Consider the following 20,447-nt stretch of genomic DNA (forward strand, 5'->3'; position numbering starts at 1 on the left):
CTAAATTCACTTTCATCTCCAGTTTTAGGAGACTGTTCCAGAAACTCCTCCAGACTATTTTCTTAAGGTAATCTAGAGATGAGACCAAGCGGTCTGGGTTTTAGAAAAGACTGGCATTGATAGTTATCTGCTTGGTTGGCTGGATGGCTTGCTTGCCTATTAGGCACAGAGCCTCAGTGCCTGGAAAACATTCCAATTTCTTTCACAGTCAGGGAAAAAAAGACATCCTAGATCAAAAACAGTTTTAATTATAATATTAATATATTTATATTCATGCCAATATAGTTGTAAAATGTAGTTTGGAATATTGTTCTTATGGAGGTAGGGATCTAGGAAAGCAGATGAGTGTGAAGCTTATTCGAGGTACCCCATGACCCACTTTCCAAGGGATGCAGGATTGACTCCATAGCTGGGTTTAGCTCAGAAAGGTGGTGTGGGAATTGCCTGGTTATGTGTTTGGAAAGAATGAAGGGAAGCCCAGCTTAGTCTCTGACTCTTTCTGCAGAGGGAAAATCATATTCATGTCTTGAGCTCCCCATATCTTATCATCAGTGAAAGCATATTTAATAATGCAAATCTTTGATAATGGAATATTTTAGTGACAGAGAGTGCAGAGTGATAATACAGTATTATACAGTATCTGAATTTAAATTTTTGAATGAATTTTTTTTTTGTTATTTGGATGAGACATCCAACGACATTTAAAGACTAAAGAAAAAAATTCCTTCTTAGCACTGTGGCTCATTGTATTTTCTTTCTTTCTCCTCGTGCAGAAAGGACCGAAGAACATAAAGACTTATGTAAAGCTCTTGGCTTAATTAAAGACATGATAGCAGCCGTGGATCTAAAGGTTGACGAATATGAGACAAATCAAAAATGGCTTGAAATCCTCAATAAAATCGAAAACAAAACCTACACGAAGCTCAAAAATGGCCATGTGTTTAGAAAGCAGACCTTGATAAGTAAAGAAAGGACTCTGTTATATGATGGTCTTGTTTACTGGAAAACAGCTACAGGTCGCTTTAAAGGTACTGGGGCTCAACCAGATCAATTTCTCCTTCTTTTGTACTCATTATTTGTTCAACAGAGGACAGGTTTCAAAAGAAAACTGGTTCGGGATGGTAGGCATCCATACACAAACCCTGGATTTTTCAGTTGAAAGATCAAGGTGTGCAGCTCAGTTGGCAAGGGTGACCAGTGATAAGAAATCTTTGATGCGAGTTGGCTGCCCCAAGCAAAAACCATCCTATATGCTTTTTAAAATCAATTTGCCAGTTTGTGATCTGAAATCAAAGGAGCCAAGAGTTCTGCTTATGGTTGGCACAGAAACATTATCATGGCAAATGTGTTGTATAGAAATCCTGACAATACATACCTACACAGCAAGGGACAGTTGTGTGCCTAGCCAGTCTGGGGCTGGCAGATGATCTAGGAGAAATATAGAGACTCCAAATGTCATTTTTGTTATTAACACAGCCATGCTGGCCCTAGTACCTACTTTTGCAGTGCTAGTGTTTATTAACAGGCGTTATTGACTCTTTGAATCTGCAGATTTATTTTGATTCTTAAGGACTGATCAAAATAAACTATAATCTGATTTCTTTCCTCCCCCTCCCACCTGTCCATTCCTCTATACTGATGATGGTGACTGTATTCGCCCATTATTCCTTTCTATTGTTTGTTCTCTCCCCACTAGCTCCCTACAACTCCAGCCCCATCAAGACATGTTTCAGCTCCTTGATATTTATTTTTAAAGTCTTTTTTTAAATTAAATTTATTTCAAGCTAGATGGTGGCTTATACCTAGAATCCTAGCTACTCAGGAGGCTGAGATCTGAGGATTTTGGTTCAAAGCCAACTTTGGCAGGAAAGTCCGTGAGACTATTATCTCTATTAACCACCAGAAAACTGGAAGTAAAACTGTGGCTTAAAGCAGTAGAGCACTAGCCTTGAACAAAAGGAATACAGAGACAGTACAAAGGCCCTGAATTCAAGCCATTCAACTGACAGTAAATAAATAAATAAATAATAAAAGCATCTGGACTCTAGTTTGCATCATTAATACTAAGAATACTTCCTTTTTTCCCCTTTGAAGATATCCTGGCTCTCCTTCTAACTGATGTGCTACTCTTTTTACAAGAAAAAGACCAAAAATACATCTTTGCAGCTGTGGTAAGTATATGACTACATACTGCATGCTTTTTTAAAAAATAGGTTTTATCCTACACTTTGTTGAAAAATGCCTGAAATTCCTAGCAAAATAAAAGAGTCACTGGCAAGATTAGGTCCTATGATATCTGTATTATTAATAGTGATTTCATGCTGGCTCCCTAGTTAAACCAGTTGCCAAAATATTGAGGTGCTTTGGTATTGGTGGTAAAGAGACACTGCCTTTACCCCTGTGTCTACCTTCTGCCTGTTAGCTTGATCTTTTCTCCTGTTCCCCACCCCCATCCTCAGCACCATCCTCTTCCTTTATTTCTCACAACTCCTGTCCTACTGTCCTAGTGGACAGTGTCTTCATTATACTACTTGCTAACCAAACTTATGATGTTCTTTCAGCGTAATAAGATAATATAATCTAGTATCTAAAGATTTTTTCCTTGTTTCTGCTATAATGGCTTCTGACAACTGAAGTTGTTCATATAACACTGTCCATATAAGATTGTTTTATATAACTATGTTCTTACCTTGTGGTATGGCGACTAATCTCATTACAGATCATATAGATTTAGCCTAGCACTTAAAAACCAGTATTTTATAACATTTCTCATCTGTATAGCCCAAACGGCATAGCAAAGATGCTATCAGTCCATTGCTGGTTAATTTGCATCATGGAACACAGGTATTGTTAAAAAAAAAATAAAAGAAATCCAGGTCCACCAAGTACCATGTGCAGGATAGTAGACTTCCTTCAAAATGAGGTTCTTATGTACTGGATGTACATTAGTGGGTATCATTATCTCATCTGGGTTTGGGAAATTCAAAGCTTAATGACATGCTTCTGTTTTTCTTTGAAAACAAAGAAGAATGTCTTCCCAGGGATGGGATTAGAGGGGAGGAGGCTGGAGCTGGCCTCACCACTTGCCTGTGCTTGTAGCTTAGCCTGAGAATCTGCCTGCTGTTTTGTCCACTGCTTTAAGCTGCCCAGAAATGCTGAGTTGCACAAAAAAAAATTAAAGGAGGTAGCTCAGTGGTAGGGCACTTACCTCACATGCCCCAGGGTCCTGGGTTCTATTCCCTAATACCACAAAAACAAAACACAACAAAACAAAAAGCTCAAAGACTTCTTTCACAGAGCTACAGTAGAGGAAAACAAATATCCTTAAACAAGTTCCCATGTTTCAGAGTCCATGAACACATATTCATTTGTCCAGTAGTCTCTTTAGGCTGTAATCTGGCAAACTCGGAGGAATAGTTTCCTAGAGGAACAGGTGGAAAGGTGAAGGCCATTTTGTTTAACCTGGGAAATGTTGAGAGACAGACTAGAAAAGAAAATTCATATCACATGTTTGTGGAAGTAAGGATTTCTTCAATATCAAAGAACAGAAAGAGAAGTAAATCCTGCTGTCTTCATTTGAATTCTTGTTTGTTGCTATTAGTTTTTGTGTGAGTCAAATGAATAACTATGTCATTGGTCTACTAGTGATTTAATACCACTATCATTTAATGCTATTTTCTACCCTTTTATTTACTTTTAAAAGGCTTTCCTCTGCTGCCTCCCTTCCCCACAAACATTAACCAACTGATTCAAATAATTTCACTCTTGCTCATGTCTTAAGAAATTCAAAGCCAATCAGAGGTCACTTGCCCTGTAAGCTAAGGAAGCTCAAACCGTGCATCGAAACAGGGAGAACCCACAACACCTTAGAGAATAGATCCATAATAGTAGAACAAGGGATGTTAGCAATGCTCGGAGAACCACCTTCATTCAGAGGGCCATACAGCTGCTTTTCAGAGAGCAACATAGGACCACATAGACCAGTAGTCTGGTCCGCCATCATCTATAATTGTGTGTGTGTGTGTGTGTGTGTGTGTGTGTGTGTGTGTGTGTGTGTGTGTACTATAAAAGAAATATTCCAGGTACACCCTGACACATGATTCCAGATGTAGCACAGCTATGCAATGCTGGGAAGCTTGTTAAGTCAGCACCAGGAAATCAGCAGTGAGGCATAGAGTGGAATGTTCTGGATAAAGGCATCCCTCAGTCCATGAGGTAGGAATAAAACCACACACTTGCAGTCTTCTCCATAAACAGTGGTGGAAGCCACAGACCAAAGCAGAGTCTCTACACGCCCCCCCCTTCCCGCCCCCCGCCCCCATCCCCACACACACATTGCTCAGCCTGTATGCATTCTTGTGGTCATTCTTTCATCTCTAGATTCTCATCCATTTGAGTGTGATCAAATTGACATCCAGTCCCCACTGCTTGCACAGGGCACTGAAGAACCACAATTAATGTCGGGAGGGAGAGGTGATTTAGCGAGGTGTGGGCACCAAATTTTAGACTTTATTCTTAGGATGAAGTACAAGTTTGTTGATGAGTTTGAGCCATTCCTGCTCTCCAGTTACTCATCTGCTTGGTGAGAAGGAGAGATGTTGTCACAGGAGCTCTGTGCTTGGATCTGCAGAACAATAGGCTAAGAGCCTGGTGATAGCTGGAGACTCTTACATCTTCCCTCCTCATTCTTCCCTTGTATTTTGCAACCTGTCCTTTAGGTTTTGGGGTTCTTTTCTCATCACTATATGAAACTGTGCTTCTATTAGTGGCCAAATAAACAGATTCTTTTGATCCTTCATCATTTTTGGTTTTGTATAATATTTGATAGCCTATACTGTGAAATTCCTCCTCCCTTGACCACAACATTTTTGATTTTAGCTCTTGATATTTTTTTTTTTTGAGTCCGGTCGTGGGGCCTGAACTCTGGGCCTGGGCGCTGTCCCTCAGCTCTTCAGCTCAAGGCTAGCGCTCTACCACTTGAGCCACAGCGCCACTTCGGCTTTTTTCTTTTTGCCTGTGTAGTGCTGAGGAATCGAACCCAGGGCCTCAGGCATGCAAGGCAAGCGCTCTACCACTGAGCCATCTTTCCAGCCCCATAGCTCTTGATATTTTCTTACCTGATTTTTCTGTCTTTTAAAAAGTTATCCTTTAAAACCACCAATTCTTTTTTTTGGGGGGGGGGGTGGAAGAGGGGAAATAGTAACTGGGTTGAGCAGAGGGACTCATATTTCCTAGGCAGGCACACTACTGCTTGAACTCTCAGCCAATATTTGTTAGTTACTTTTAGTTATTTTCAGATAAGGTCTTGTGTTTTTACCCAGGGCTAGCTTGTGGCTGGGCTTGGACCGAAATTCTCCTGGTTATGCCTCTTGCATCATTGAGATGACAGCACCCCGCTCTTGGTTGAGATGGGGTCTCCAAACCTTTCTGCCTGGGCTGCCCTCAAACTATGATCTTCCACATTGTTGCCTTTAAAGTACCTGGGATTATAGATGTGAGCCACTGCTCCCAGCTCTGAAGCCACCAGTTCCTAAGAGCAAGCATTCCCTAGAATCCTCTCTTTCCATCCTGTCTTCTCCATTTCCCTTGGAAAACTTACCAGCTTGGCAGCTCTTTTGAAAAGATCAGGAGTGAGATGAAGGCCTTCTTATCCTGGTGGCTTCCTGGGCCCATGTATTGGGGTGACTGTGACGCTAGAGAAGGTGCAGTTTCATCCGCATGTCCTCCCTTTTCCCACAGGACCAGAAGCCCTCCGTCATTTCCCTTCAGAAGCTTATTGCGAGAGAAGTTGCAAATGAGGAGAGAGGGATGTTTCTGATCAGTGCTTCCTCAGCTGGCCCGGAGATGTATGAAATCCACACCAATTCCAAGGAGGAACGGAACAACTGGATGAGGCGGATCCAGCAGGCAGTAGAAAGGTAACGTTTCTTTCTGGCTGGAATATATGGAAGACACTTGTTCATTTGGGGAAAGATGTTCTAATCATGTCTTCCTCTGCTCCTGCTCTGCTCACACCCGTCATAGCACCTCACCTGCAGCCTTGTCCTCCGCTCACCTTCCTGCATGATGCTCACACCTTCCCTCCCCTCTGCCTGTGTGCTTGGGTGCAGCCCCTGCCTCATCTGCTTCTTGAAGACCTCTTCAGTCCAAGGACTCTGCCTTATCTCACGTGCCATGGCATCTGCTGTCTATGGCATTTATCTTGTGCTTGTCATACGCTGCCTTTTTATGTGTCTACATGTGTATGTGTATGTAAGTTTCATTAGACTGGAAGCTCCGCAAGAGCAGACATGTCCTATATTTCCTTTTGTGCCTAGAACTGAGCAGTCTTTCAATAAATGGTTTTAGATGGGTGGAACTCAGTGTTCTAAGTCAATGAATCCCTTATTACTTGAACGAGGACAGGTATTTTTGTTTTTAATCAATGAGGGTATAAAAGTGGGAGTTATATTCTTTATACTTATTTGAAGGGTTGGAGCTTGATACTTTACAAATTTCTCCACCTGCTCTGCATCCCTCCTGATAGGGTGCATAGTTCCATCCTCTCAACCCTGTTACTTTCCTTGCATGAAGAATAGAAGCTCAAGCTGATATAATAGTGTTCACTTGTCATTCCAGCATTCAGGAGACTGAGTCTGGGAAATATAGCTCTGGACCCCATCTTAAAACTTACCAAGTCAAAAACAAAAGAGATGCTCAAATGGTATAAAAGCCAAAATTTATTTTAATTGTAATGACTGCCTCTATTTGGTGGGGGAGGATTTGGAGCATTTGTACTTCTGACTTTGAGAGCCATGTTAGATTATGCAGGATCCTTTAAATATGCAAAAGAAAACCCATCTCTTGGCAAAGGTGTGCGCAGAGAATTTTATATGCTGAATTTTCTTGCCTCTATGAATAATTCTGTTACCAAGTTCCCATGTTTTTCTAATGAGCCCAAAGATGCTTGGATTGAGTTTCAGTTGTATGTCTTGACTGTTGCCTTTTAAAGCTGTCCAGAGGAAGATGGGGGACGGACAAGTGAATCTGATGAAGAGAGACGGAAAGCTGAAGCCAGACTGGCCAAAATTCAGCAATGCCAAGGTATGATGTGGGCACTTCAGGCTCCCTAGCTGTGGTGTTCTCCTTGGGCATGATGAAATTCCAGCTGCTATAGCAGGAGGCTATTGATTGTTTCTACCTGAAGCTCATTCTGGCCAGCCCTGACAACAGAGAAGACTTAGTGATTAACTGTATATGCATACGCACTAATACTTATGCACATCACAGATAGGAGACCATGATTGTGGGCAGTGTGGTATGGATGAGCATTGGACTTGCTGCCTGACAGTTTAGTTTTAGGTCTCAGCCCCATCATGTCATAGTTGTAAGACTGGATGAGGAGCCAAGAGGAGAAGCCTCCTGCAAAGCCCCAAGTCTCAGCTCTGGTCTCCTGTTAGAACACTTGGTGCCGTCATTAAAAATACTGCTACCTGGGCTCCTTGCTCAAACAGCTGTTTGTGGTTGGGGTGTAGACATGAATATTTAAAGCTCCCCTCCACAGAGGGTAGATCCAAAGGACCAAGGATCCCTGGATCAGATGATAGTCAAGGTTTCTGAGCTTGGTTCTTTCAACATGGTTCTCTACCATGTTGAAATCAGAGGAAAAAGATGCATGCAAAGATGGCATAAGAAACTGGATGTTTAGAAGCAGAAACATAAACCATGTTTGGTTTTGACCAAGACTGGCTGAAGCCTGAAGCCTCTGTGTTGCTTGCCCCTGTGGGCATTCACTCATCATGGGTAGGGCTGCCTCAATTTTCATTCCTGAGCTGGGTGTTTAGCCTTAATAGGAAACAGCCTGTATAAACAAAGAGTGGCTTTGCGAGGTTTTTCTGGAATTAGGGGAATGGAAAAGGAAACGAGCAGTTGTGGAGTGCTGTGAAAGTTGTGAAATCTCTGGCCGGAGACCACAGTCACTAAGTGGAAGAGTGGGGATTTGAACTGGAGTCTGTGCTACCCAGCAACACGTGCCTTAATCTTGTAGATCAGACTGTTTGCTAAGTCGCAACATCTTTAGCTCATCACTTGGACGGCTTATTAATGGTTCTATCCATCTTAGCGATAAGCTATGGCTCTTATTTCATAGAAATACTCAGTAACCAAGACCAACAGATTTGCACATGCTTGGAGGAGAAGCTGCATATCTATGCTGAGCTGGGGGAGCTGAGTGGCTATGAAGACGTCCACCTGGAGCCGCATCTCCTCATTAAACCCGATCCCGGGGAGCTCCCCCAGGCAGCCTCCTTACTGGCAGCAGCACTGAAAGAAGGTATGTTGTTCCGGGAAAAGATTTTGCTTGGCAGAGAATGCTTATGGCATAGTTATTCTGTGCTACTGTGGTTGGTCCTAGTGCTGAAATTATAGCAGAATAAGACAGAGAGAATGGGTGAGAATGTTGGAAGGGGAGACATTGATCCAAATCTATCCTATTTGTAAACTGTTTTCTGCAATAACAAAAAACTTCTTCATATAACTACTTAAAGATAATAATAATAAAAATTATAAAAAATAGTGACTGATGTAGAACTTATTCTAGAAACACTAAGATATAAAGAAAAGAAATGTGTCATGCTGAATCAAGGGCTATCCAGAAAAATAGGCAGAATAAGGAGTCTGGAGTGTGACAGGGCTGGATGCTTCTACTTTAGGTAGGATAGCCAAGGAAGGCTTCATTGATAGGATGGTTTGTAACCAGACATGAAGTAAGAAGGCTAAGTAATATATTAGAGTCTTCCAGATAGAAGGAATAGCAGAGACAGAGGCCTGAGGCAGATGAGTACCAGGCTTGTTTAGGACAAGAACAGTGCAGATAATATGAGGACTGGGTATGGATGGTACACTCAGTGAAAAATTCTATAGAGAAGGAAGTTGAAGCACTGACTAAAAGTGAGAATGGGCGACTTAGCCCAAGCTATCACTTGTGCCAGGTTATAAATCCATTGGCTTTGATTCCTTTGGCCCTTGGGTAATGAGATAGAGGTGTCAGGGATCAGCTGTGGACGAAATGTTAAAGAGAAGCCAATGTAGTGGAAGCACGGGATGGGCCACAGGGGGAAACCCACCCTGCACAGTCCATCCAACCCAACAGCAGCTAGAAGAATGAGCCAGCTTTGTCCTCTTGGTAGTGGAGGTAGGTGGAGGAATGGACCCAGGTCCTTCCATATGGTAGGCAAGGGCTTTGTCACAGTGCTGCAGGAGACTTCTCAGGGTCAACAGCTCCTGTCTGTAAAGAAGGCAGTTGAGTATACTCCTTGAACGGGTCCTAAAAAGATTTTGTGCTTATGTAGAATGTAAATTCCCTTTTCTCTTCTGGGACTCTATTATTAAAGGCAAACTGGGGAAACACACTTTTCAAGAATAGCTAGTATTTCTCAGTAACAGCTTAAAAAACTCCAATGTCTGATACTGAATATATATTAATAAAATTACAGGTAGTTTCTTAGCACACTGACTTTCTGAAAGTTACATTTGTGATCATTCTTTACAATGTGTTTTTGACTGGGTATATGTATGTGTACGTGTGTGTGTGTGTGTGTGTGTGTGTGTGTGTGTGTGTGTGTTTGCTAATTCTGGGGCTTGTACTCAGGGCTGTCCCTTAGCTTTTTCACTTAAAGTTCTCTCTTTGAGCCACAGTTCTACTTCTGGCTTTTTGCTGGTTGAGGGGCGAAGAGAGTCTCTTCTCTCTTATTTGTCTTCCCAGGCTACCGTCGAACTGAGATCCTCAGATCTCAGCAATAGTAATACAGGCATAAGCCACTGGTGTCTGGTGAGCTTTGACTTTTGAGTTTATTCTCTAGATTGTGCATCTGCAAAATTTTTTCTATAAAGGACTAGATTGAAAATATTTCAGGCTTTTCAGGTCACATCACCTCTGGCATCGCTCTGTGTGTGTGTGTGTGTGTGTGTGTGTGTGTGTGTGTGTGTGTGTGTGTGTGTGTGTGTGTGTGTGTGTGTGTGTGTGTGTGTGTGTGTTAAAGTCCTGGGCTCTATAAAAAAAGCACAGGGCAAATGCAACTTGCCAATTCTTGGTGTAGATTAAACTCCGCTTGTATTTGTGTGTTTTGTTTTGTTTTGTTTCATTGATCATTGCTGCACCTTAGCGGAGAGTCTGCAAGTTGCTGTGAAGGCCTCGCAGGAGCATGGGAGTCAGTCATCCGAGGAAGCCTGTGGGGAACCGCTCTCCACAGCCACACCTGGTTCTCAAGATGTTCCAGGCCTGCCTACTGCTCGTAAGTGAACACGCAGGCCGGGCACGGGGCCTCGGCTCCATTCCTGCAGCACATAGTGATCACATAAAGTGGAAGCAGGGACTCTCCCAGTTTGGAAGGAACTTAATGTATTTTTCATAAATGAAAAAGCCTGACATTAATTATGCTAGCTATAAATAAATATTATATATGTGTATTAGTAGTGCTGGTGTTCCAAGGACAAGGATTTAAAGATTAGCTGTTGTGTTACACTGCTTTGCTTTCTAGAAAACTGGTGCACCTCCCCCAAACCTACCTGCCTCAATTTTCATATGATTTATTGAACCCAATTTTGAAAGGACCTCTAAGTCATTTTTGGTTTTGAAGAAAGCACCTCTGAAGTCCATTGGAGAACAAACCCTTAATCCCATGGGGTACCAACTGAGAAGACATAACTCAGAAAACTAGTTTCTCTCTCTCTCTCTCTCTCTCTCTGAGATACCCAGACATAAACACAAACACACACATATACACAAACACACGTAAAGGCAGAATTCTCAAAAGAGTCTTTTTTATTTTTTATGTCTTTTTTATTTTTTAATGTTTTTTTATTGAAAAAATAGTATACAGAGGGGTTATAGTTACATGAGTAAGGTAATGAGTACATTTCCTAACTAGCATTGTTACTTCCTCCTTTGTTTTTCCCCTACCATCCATTCCCTCCCCACCTCCCTAACTCCCTTCTTCCCCCAAGTTGTAAAATTCGTTTTCAACATAGTGCCTTGTACATCTCATTGTTACAATGGGTCAACCTGTATCCTTGTTTTAGCATTTTGTTTTTTCCCTTCCCCTCCCCAAGTTAGAAAAATGTATACACAAGATGCAGGGTACTGACGTCAAATACAGTGAAAACAGGGGTTATACCCTGGGGGAAGAACATACAGGAGAAACAAAAAAATCACATAGTACATTTTAGATATATTAAAAACAATAGCAAGAAAGAAAAGGCCACTTGTGTCTCTATCTTGGGGTTCATTTCACTTACCATCATCTTATCTGGTCATATGTACATAGCTTCTGACCTTTTCTGCTTGTCCTCCACTTATACTAGTTATTGCAAATAAGGGAAACCGTGGGACCTATGTTTCTTGGGCCTGGCTTACTTCACTTAATGTAATTTTTTTCCAAGTCTTTCCATTCCAAAAGAGTCTTAATCTGTGTTATATAATTCAGATCAGAATTTGTTTATTAAAACACCATTCCAATTATTTTTCTTTTCTTTTTTTTGTTTTTTTGAGACAGGGTCTTATTATATAGCTTAGTCTGGCCTTGAGCTCACAGATCCTCCTACTCTAGCCTCCCTAATACTGGGATTACAGGAGTGTGCAGCCACATTCATCTGTCATATTTTAAATACAGAAAAGTAGAATGTAAAGAATTAGGTAATGTCTCAGAACCTAATTATACTGTTGTAGGTATAATTTTAAATCAAATTATGTAAAGGCTTCTAAGAGCATAAGGAAAGTATATTTTTTCATCATGTGTAGGTGGAAAGATACTACTTCCAAAAGAAATTATATACAATACGATTAGAATATCTTTAATAGCTAGAGCTTGTGGAGGCTTAAATTGATTTGGAATGTCTTTGACAATATCCCTTGGTTAAGTAAAATACATAAGAAGCAGTATCACTTTAATTCTATACATTTTTTATAGGCACCAATAATTATTCTTCCCCTCTCAAACTCTGCTTTATCTAATCCCAGACTTCTATTTTTGGCATATGCACATATGTTTTTCATTTTGACACAGCCCATATTCATCAGGGGAGTTGTACTGCCCTGGGTGATTTCCTTCTAAAAGAAGAACCTCATTATGCCATTGAGGAAGTTCTGTCTAAAAATACATGTAGGGATCTGCTGCTTTCTGCTTTACCCCAGAGACAGCTGAGGAAGCTCCACTGCTATGCAGCTGCTCAGAGCATGTGGCTGGTCCTTCCCTTCCTTCAGGCCAGCCAGTGAAGAGTCCCTGGCCTGTGTCCCTATCTCCCATGACTTGGTCAAGTTCCAAAGGGATGCCAGTGGCCGTCTGATGATCAGCTGGCAGGATCTATCAGTTCTGTGCTGGATTAGAGCATGGTGTTATTAGACTTTGACTCTCTACAAAGTTAAGAACAAAGGATTAGTCCTAAATGAAGATCCATAATGAATGGGTCACTTCTGTGATTGACTTTGAGGACTGGGTCCTTCTAAAGCCAGCTCATGTCAGTCTGAGGGTAATACACCAAGCAAATCCCTCTGATTTTAGTTCTTTGTACACTTAATGAAGTGTCCGAGGGTAAGCTACTGCTGTCATGGTTCTGCCATCTGGAACTTGATTCTGGTGAGCAGGAATTGGCTCCAGGTCTTCTGCCTTCATTTGGCTCAGCCTGGGCTACTCTCCATGTTCAATGGACTCGCTTTCTCTGAGGGAGTGTAGAGAGGAAAGAGACTGGTTAATTCTTTGGACATCCCTTTGACATCTCTCTTTAAAGAGTTAGAATAGGACCTAAACATGGAGCCATTCTTCCAGTGACAGAAAAATCAATACAAATTGTCCCTTTCCTATCAGGAAATAAATGTTGTCCTGCTTGGACACAATATCATTTCAAGCAATTTCTCCTCAAACAAAAACTTCCTTGTGTTAGAAATGGCCTGTGGAGTCCCGATAACTTTTGTTCCCCAAAGATAGAAGCAAGCAAAGAGTTTATTAAGTTAAACAAAGAGAAAACAGCTTCTCCATGGTGGTGGCTCATACTTGTCATCCTAGCTACTCAGGAGGCAGAAATATGAGGATCACAGTTTAGTGCCAGCCTGTGCAGAAAAGTTCATGAAACTTCTATCCCCAACAAAAAGCCAGAAGTGGAGACATGGCTTAAGTGGTAGAGCACCAACTTTGATTAGGAAAAAAAGTCAAGCGAGAGTCACACATGCATGCATGCACGCACAAGTGCGTGTGCGTGCACACACACACACACAAAGTTAAGGAGAAAAGGCGCTGTCTCTGTTAAAAATAAAGTTCCAAGGTGATGCCAAATTTTTAAAAAATTATAAAATATATCACAGATTGAAAATATTTTTAATTGGAGTCCTGGTTAGATGTTGTTCTAATGTATGGAAGGGCTTGGAAACTCTAGTGCAAGGCAAGCATAACTGAAATTTGAGCCGAGTTCCCATGGGTAAAGAAATAAGCAAAATCCTACCAATAGAGAGTTAATATGCAGAGAAATATGTCGTTGCTGGACTAGTTTTTGTGTTTTCATAGGTTCAGTATACAGTATTTACAGTGTTTGTGAATTTAAAGCCTGAGAAATGAAAGTACAAGACACTGGGCTAGATTCTCAGTCTGTGTGACTCTAGAGCCATAAAGTATTAGCCCTTTGGAGCCTTCACGCAAGATGCCTCCCCCATTTGCCTTTGGACCTTCTGTCTAAACCTTGTTTATCGGCTGCCACTCTTATATGGGTCTCCAGGGAGCCTTTTACAGGCCTGGGTCTGCCAAGAGACCTTGCTTTTGGTTCAACCACACCTGTTTCAAATATAACCTTCCCCAGGAGATGTTTTCCTATTAAGGGACAGTGAGAGGTAGCCTGTACCCTTTCCATACCAGAAACAACACAGTGACACATCTGTGCAAGAAAGAAGTAACAATAACAAGATGAATGGTTCTCGATGCTGTTTGTGAGTGTGTATCTTATTAGCATGTAAGCTCCATATGGGCAGGGACCAGGGGCTTCACTTTAGGGCCTCCCATGGAACATTCGAAATGTATATTGTGTGATGATTCTTCTTTTAAATGTGGGTCATCGGCTGTGTAAAAACAATGGGGTTGGCTGGCTGATGTTTGATGCTGTCCTTTTTGTTTCTGTCTCAATGGTGTGCATCCAGCACTAGTCACAGAAGGGACAGAAGAAAGAGGCTGTTGGGATCTGGATCCCGGGATCCAGGGTGTGGTAACAGACTTGGCCGTCTCTGATGCAGGGGAGAAGGTATTGTTAACAGATTTGTTAGTAAACAGCACCCGTTGCTTTTTGTATTATAAAACATTCCTGCCCCATGAGGAAGCAAGTGGAATGAATACTTCTCTGAACTGTTCTTGATTAATTTAAATACTCATATTTAAACTTCCTAATTTATTTCTTCTCTAAATGTCCTTCCTACGTCATGCTTGTGGGTGTTAAAAAGTTATTAAAAAAAGGTTGAAAATGCTCACGTGTATATGTGTATGTGCACTCTCTGACTTCCTGGTTTACCTTCTGCAGTGCAGACCCTTGCTTCTCCTGCTGTGTCTGGCTGCTGGAGAAGTTGGCTCTGAGCTTTGGGGTCCTATGCAACCAGATGGTGCTAATGGAGCTGAAATAATGTCTACTCTGGGATTATCCTGCTGCTTTTGTCTTCCTTGACCTTCTAGTCACTCTTCCAACTGTCTTCCCGCCACTACCCTCATCCTGCCTACTTTTTGGTAGATTTTAAATTCATATGGACAAGTTTTGCTTATGGCCAGGCAGCTCTGATGCTATTGCTTTTTTGGTTTGCCATCTATGTAGAATATCTTTTTTATGTGTTGCATATAGTAGAGAAATCAAGTCTGCATTTTAAAAAAATTCGCAGATAAGACAGCTGTGGTTTAATGTTCATTTTAAAATTTTACAGGCTCAAATGAACATGATATGAACATAAGCTTTTATTCTGATTGTAAGCACTCTAATGTATTTGTCTTAAAATGTTCCTTCTCATTCTTTTCAGCAGAGATAGCCATTTTATATGCTGAAGTGTGTAGCTTTCAAGTTATTAGAGAGGGGAGAGGAGGAGGGGGAGTGGATGTATGATGAAGGCAGGAAGGAGAGCTGGCCAGTGATAGTTTAATCCTGAATGGAACATATGTCCCCCCTACCATGATTCAGGCCACAGATGAAGTGATACTAACAATCTAGGTTCCCTTTTGGAACCTATACAGAAAATTCAGTCCTTCATATGGCATTTTGGGGAAACTAAATGAACAGATATAAGGAAAGATCACTTGAAACTAAACTTTAAAAAGTATATAATGATCTTCCCCAATAGGTAAGAGTAAACCAAGTTAAATAATTAAAAAACAAAAACAAAACCTCTAACCCAAAGAACAGAAATTAAATCACCAGATGCAAGTATGCAAAAGAACCACCAGGTGGCAGGCCAACTCTACTAAAAAGTATGCAATTTTTCTGACATTTCAAACCTAGTGGTTCTTGGATCTAACTACGTATATGTAACACAATACCAACTTATTTCTATTGTCTAATTTTTACAGAATATGAAACTCTACTACCATGTAGTCTTTTTTATTGCAAAAGCAATGGATAAAAACCCATTCTTTCCCGGACAGAGCCAGACCAGGAAAGAACTCTAGAACTCAATGGAACAAGAGTTCTTAATCCTGCTTAGGTCTGGGCACAGATCTAATTCATTGAAACTTAACTTCCTTTTACAGCCTTTGTTCCTTATCAGGAGCTGCTTGATAATGAATTATTGTTATTATTAATTTGGTGCCAATCCTGGGACTTGAACTCAGGGCCTGGGCACAGTCCCTTTGCTTTTGTGCTCAAGGCTAGTACTCTACCACTTGAGCCACAACTCCACTTCTAGCTTTTTTTTTGGTGGTTAATTGAAGATAAGAGACTCATGGACTTTCCTCACTAACCTGGCTTCAAAACACAATCCTTATATCTCAGCCTTCTGAGTAGCTAGGAATATAGGCATGAGTCATTGGCTCCAGGCAATAATGAAAAATTTAATTGGCAATATGAGGGAAGAGGAAATCTGGCTAACTCCTCATAAGCCAGCCTGAACTAACCCATTTATCAACAAGTATAAAGTTACCTGAGAGTTACTGTGGCTGTGTGTTCTTCAGGGCTTAAAATTACATCTGCTCAAGCAGACAAAAAGAGACTATAGGCTCTTGGAGGGCAGGTATCTGATGAACTTCCACTGCACACACAGTGGAGTAGATAGTACTTATTTATTGAATAGAGTGCAGTTGAATTCAGTGTCTAGCCATTCTTTTGTTGTATGCCCATTACATACCAGGTACCATTCTAAGGTCTTGATATAACACTGAATGCACAGATAAATTGCTACTCACTGGTTTACATTGTAGTAAGAGAAGTCCGATTATAAACAAATGTTTAACTCGATTCTGGAACCTAGAAGCTCTCAGTATCCCTTATGATGTGAGAGAAACGAAGAATGAGAGATGGTCCCCTATGGCCTCATTCATGGCCTTTGCTCTGGTCTGGTGAACTCTAACTGAGGAGGGATCTAGAGGAAACTAGCTAAGTGTTTTCCTTTGAGCTGTTCCTGAGTCTGGTTTCTTTTCCCAGACACTGGCTATTTGGGCATAATGAGTCTCAAACACTGACAGAGCAGGATCTAGAGGACTGTTATGATAGTCTCTAGGTTCCAATCTGGCCTTCAGAGAGCAAGGGGTCATGCAAGAGAGCAACCTGAGCAAAGGGAGCTCAGTCTATGGTCTTCATTGCCCCTTTGTTTTTGCAGGACTTCCTCACGGTGGTTCCTCATTGTTTTAAGGGATGGTTGGGTAAAAATTACCCTGCATCCGTGTTTGCATGCGGGCTGGGGTAGCGCAGGGGGAGGTTTCCCCTGTGAAGATTTTCTGCAAAGATTTTCATTCTGGGAGGAGGCTGGCTCACATTTTAGAGCAACCGCAATACAACTTTTCAGAAGTAGAGTGGTATTCATCTTCTTACGTTTTTATGCATTGTAGGAGGAAGAGAGAAGTTTCCCAGGGTCCTCACAGTCAGAGGTGAGCTGTACATGCTTTAAATGTGTCAGCATCCATTCTCAATTTGTAGCTAATGAAAGCTTTATCAAGAATTTGACACATACACTCTTATTTTTCAGATTATACAAGCCATTCAGAATTTAACTCGTCTCTTATACAGCCTTCAGGTAATGACCCTTCTCTAATCTTTGACCTTGTGAATGTTATCTCTTAATGAAATTCTCTCTGACGATTCCCAGACCTTAGAAATTAGGACATATGAGAGGTATTGAATGACCTTTAGAGAATGCCAATCCACCAAGTGGCGCCCAGCTGGCCAGAGGACTCGGACTTCATCACCTGGTTTTGCAATCATGAGGCAACACTTCTACTGAATTTTATGCCATTCTTCTCAGAAATCATAAAACAGTTCATATCTTTAAGAAATTGTGATGATTAACTATGCTCTGGCTTGATGATTACAATGAAACTCTTAGGTGAATGTCACATGACTTCAGATTTTCTGATGGAAACTTAAAATTCACACCTAGACTTTTTTTTGCACTTCCACATGAAGCCATAAGAGCTGTTAAATAATTCCTATGTTCTTCCATGTGTTGGTTTGTTCTTCCCTCAAAATTCATCAAGTATCTTCTCTGGGCTGAGGGCTGAGCTCACAAAAGCAAATAGACTGTTGGGTGACTTATTACCTTTCAGGGAAAACAGGATGAAAACATGGTACTTGCATTGAGGATTAGGGGCCTCAGGACCTCTTGGGTCCTACATAAGGAGCAGGCTCAATGCACACAACTCCTTAATTTGCTGATTTAAGAAAATGATGTTCTAAAAGCCATCCTTTATATTGGAAAAAAATTAGGAATTCAAGTATAAAGTGACTTGTGAATCTATCCTGAGAATTATGACTGCCATGTTGGAGTATATCACTCCAGTTTTTAGACTGTTTTGTATTACTTAGAAACAACTATTATTGTATAGCCTAATTTTTAGTGAATATGTAATTAATTCCAGTCTATGAAATTTACCCAATCCCTTATTTATGTGCAATTGTGTGCACACGTGTGTGCGTGTGCATGCTGGTCCTGCCTGAACTCAGGGCCTTGCCATTGCCTCTGAGCTTCTTTTGCTCAAGGCTAGTGCCATTTCTGGCTTTTTCTGAGTAGTCTATTGGAGAAAAGAGTCCCATGGACTTTTCTGCCCTGTCTGGCTTGGAACCATGACCTTCAGATCTCAGCTTCCTGAGTAGTTAGTATTACAGGTGTGAGCCGTCAGTGACTAACCATTTTGTATTGTTAATAGCATACATTTTGCACACATTTTGATAATATCTGGATATTTCCTTAGGATATCTTACTAGAATGATCTTTTTAAGGTTTTTATAAACATCACTAAGATAATTCAATTATCTTTCTATTTCACTCATCTCTAATTTGAATAAGGATCAAGATATCTGATTATTTTAATTTGTACTTCCTTGATTACTAGTGAGACTAAAGTTTTTCCTTCATGAATATACTATTCATTCATATTTCATATTTCATACCTTTTGAATGTGAAAAAGGAATTGAGTGTAAAGTTTTCACCAGAAAATGTAAAGTCATGTTGTATTTAATGTTTTCCTATTTATACCTCAAAGGTATCAAGACCTTTTTTCTTGTATTCTCCTGATCATGTGCCAGCTATTGCTCCAGAGCAACTAGAGCTTAATTGTCATTGTCATTGTACTACTACCACCTACTGTTAAAACTTTGGCTTATAGTGAAATATATGGCAATGCTAGTCTCCTCTTACCATTTTTCTCTTACAAATGCTTTTGGGTTTCTCCATCAAGATTCTTGTCTCCTACCAAAACCATGGGGAACCATACTGACACTTTTGCCACAATCTGTTTTGTTATCTACAAATCTGGGCCAGTCACCAGCTTGACAGCTTTCATGTCTAGGTACTAAATGTACATAAAAATGTCTCCTCAGTGGCTGTTGCTGACTGGCCAACTCTGTAAACTTTATCTTTTATTTTAATAATCTTTTCATTGATTACTTGGGATCTTTCCAGGTAGAATTTTTTTTAAATTGAAAATAATGGTACTAATGTAACAATTCCATTTTCTTGGCTTATTGCTTTGGCTAGAACAACTGAAATTGTGCTGATTAATAGTGGTGATAATAAACACTCCATCTTGGTCATAGTTAGGTGTGAATATCCTCCTTATTATATCACACATGCTGATCTGAGATGGATGCTCTTAGAGATTAGTTTATCCTATAAAACAAATAAACTTTATTTTAGATATCAACTGAGAAGGGGTATGATTTGAATATAAAAATGTATAGTTCTCTATACTAAGTTTAAATATAAATAAGTGTGGAAATGAAAATCCAATCTTCAGTTTCCACTTCTGTGGTAGGGAAGAGAATGGTCATATCTTAAATATTAGGTAGACATAGTGAATTATTCATAGCCACAATGAGTTATTTTAATTGTAATCATTACAGGAAAGTTATTGGCCATAGCAGTTTTAGCATGTGAAATATTGGATTTTTATTTGTTTTGCAACACTGATGTCCTTGGGATTAAGCGTGCAGTCTGTAATTCTTTCTGCCAGGCCAGCAAATTCCTGAGTGCTTCATTAGCTAGTATGTGGTGATTATTTTATATGTCAAGAGCACAGTAATTAGTACCTATTCTCACTAAATATCATTTTTATTATATTAACAACTCCTAAAAGCCATTAACTAAATATTTAAATGAGTTTGGATCTTTAAAATTAATTTGCAAACTTTTAGATGTAGATTTTATTTCAAAAGGCCTCAATAAATACATTTTGAGTCTTATTCCAAAGCAACTATAAATATAAACTATATCTTAGTTCTTTAACTTTCAAAAATATAGGAAACTGATGATTTAACAACTAATCCCTGTCCGCCCAACATTTGTTACATGGACAGTTGAAAAAATTCATAGGAAGGAAAAATGTGAATTTATCCCTAGGAGAGGAATGATTTCTTATACTGAGTCAAAACATACACACATACCCAGTATTCGTCCATTTTCAATTTGTCCCTTCTGTATTTCTTTGTACTTTAAATGGGGACTTTTAAAATTAAAAGCTTTCAAGAGCATTCACAGAGATTTGGCGGGGGGGGGGGGGGGGGGGGAGGCATAGTGGCATCTTTCCAAATTTTGGCAGTTATTTCCTGTGATATTGCCAAACTTTTAATAGGCAGATACTGTAACTCAAAATGTTTTTTTAATCTGTTTGGTAATGTCCTCTGGGATTTAGAGTATCTATTTTCCCTTAATCATTCCAGCCTCCTGCTAGCAATCTATTAAACAAATGAATTTCAGCTTACTTTTGATGCATGACCTTCCTGCTATAACACAAAGACATTAACAGTAAAG

The 20,447-nt window shown here is 40.3% G+C and overlaps 1 protein-coding gene across 2 annotated transcripts in view; it reads left to right on the forward strand.

Annotated features, from left to right (window-relative positions):
• Nucleotides 1-20,447, forward strand: part of Arhgef28 (Rho guanine nucleotide exchange factor 28) — a 222,749-nt gene that overhangs the window by 165,379 nt on the left and 36,923 nt on the right. For both annotated transcript variants that reach the window (XM_042690839.1, XM_042690840.1), the window contains 9 exons: nt 774-1,028; nt 2,095-2,171; nt 5,740-5,918; nt 6,992-7,083; nt 8,129-8,311; nt 10,143-10,271; nt 14,156-14,256; nt 17,031-17,069; nt 17,168-17,215. In XM_042690839.1, coding sequence (XP_042546773.1) covers nt 774-1,028; nt 2,095-2,171; nt 5,740-5,918; nt 6,992-7,083; nt 8,129-8,311; nt 10,143-10,271; nt 14,156-14,256; nt 17,031-17,069; nt 17,168-17,215 — 1,103 coding nt within the window. The remainder of the gene's footprint in view (nt 1-773; nt 1,029-2,094; nt 2,172-5,739; nt 5,919-6,991; nt 7,084-8,128; nt 8,312-10,142; nt 10,272-14,155; nt 14,257-17,030; nt 17,070-17,167; nt 17,216-20,447) is intronic.

Source organism: Dipodomys spectabilis, unplaced genomic scaffold (assembly GCF_019054845.1).
Source record: "Dipodomys spectabilis isolate Male_0828 unplaced genomic scaffold, ASM1905484v1 ptg000140l, whole genome shotgun sequence".
Taxonomy (NCBI): Eukaryota; Metazoa; Chordata; class Mammalia; order Rodentia; family Heteromyidae; genus Dipodomys; species Dipodomys spectabilis.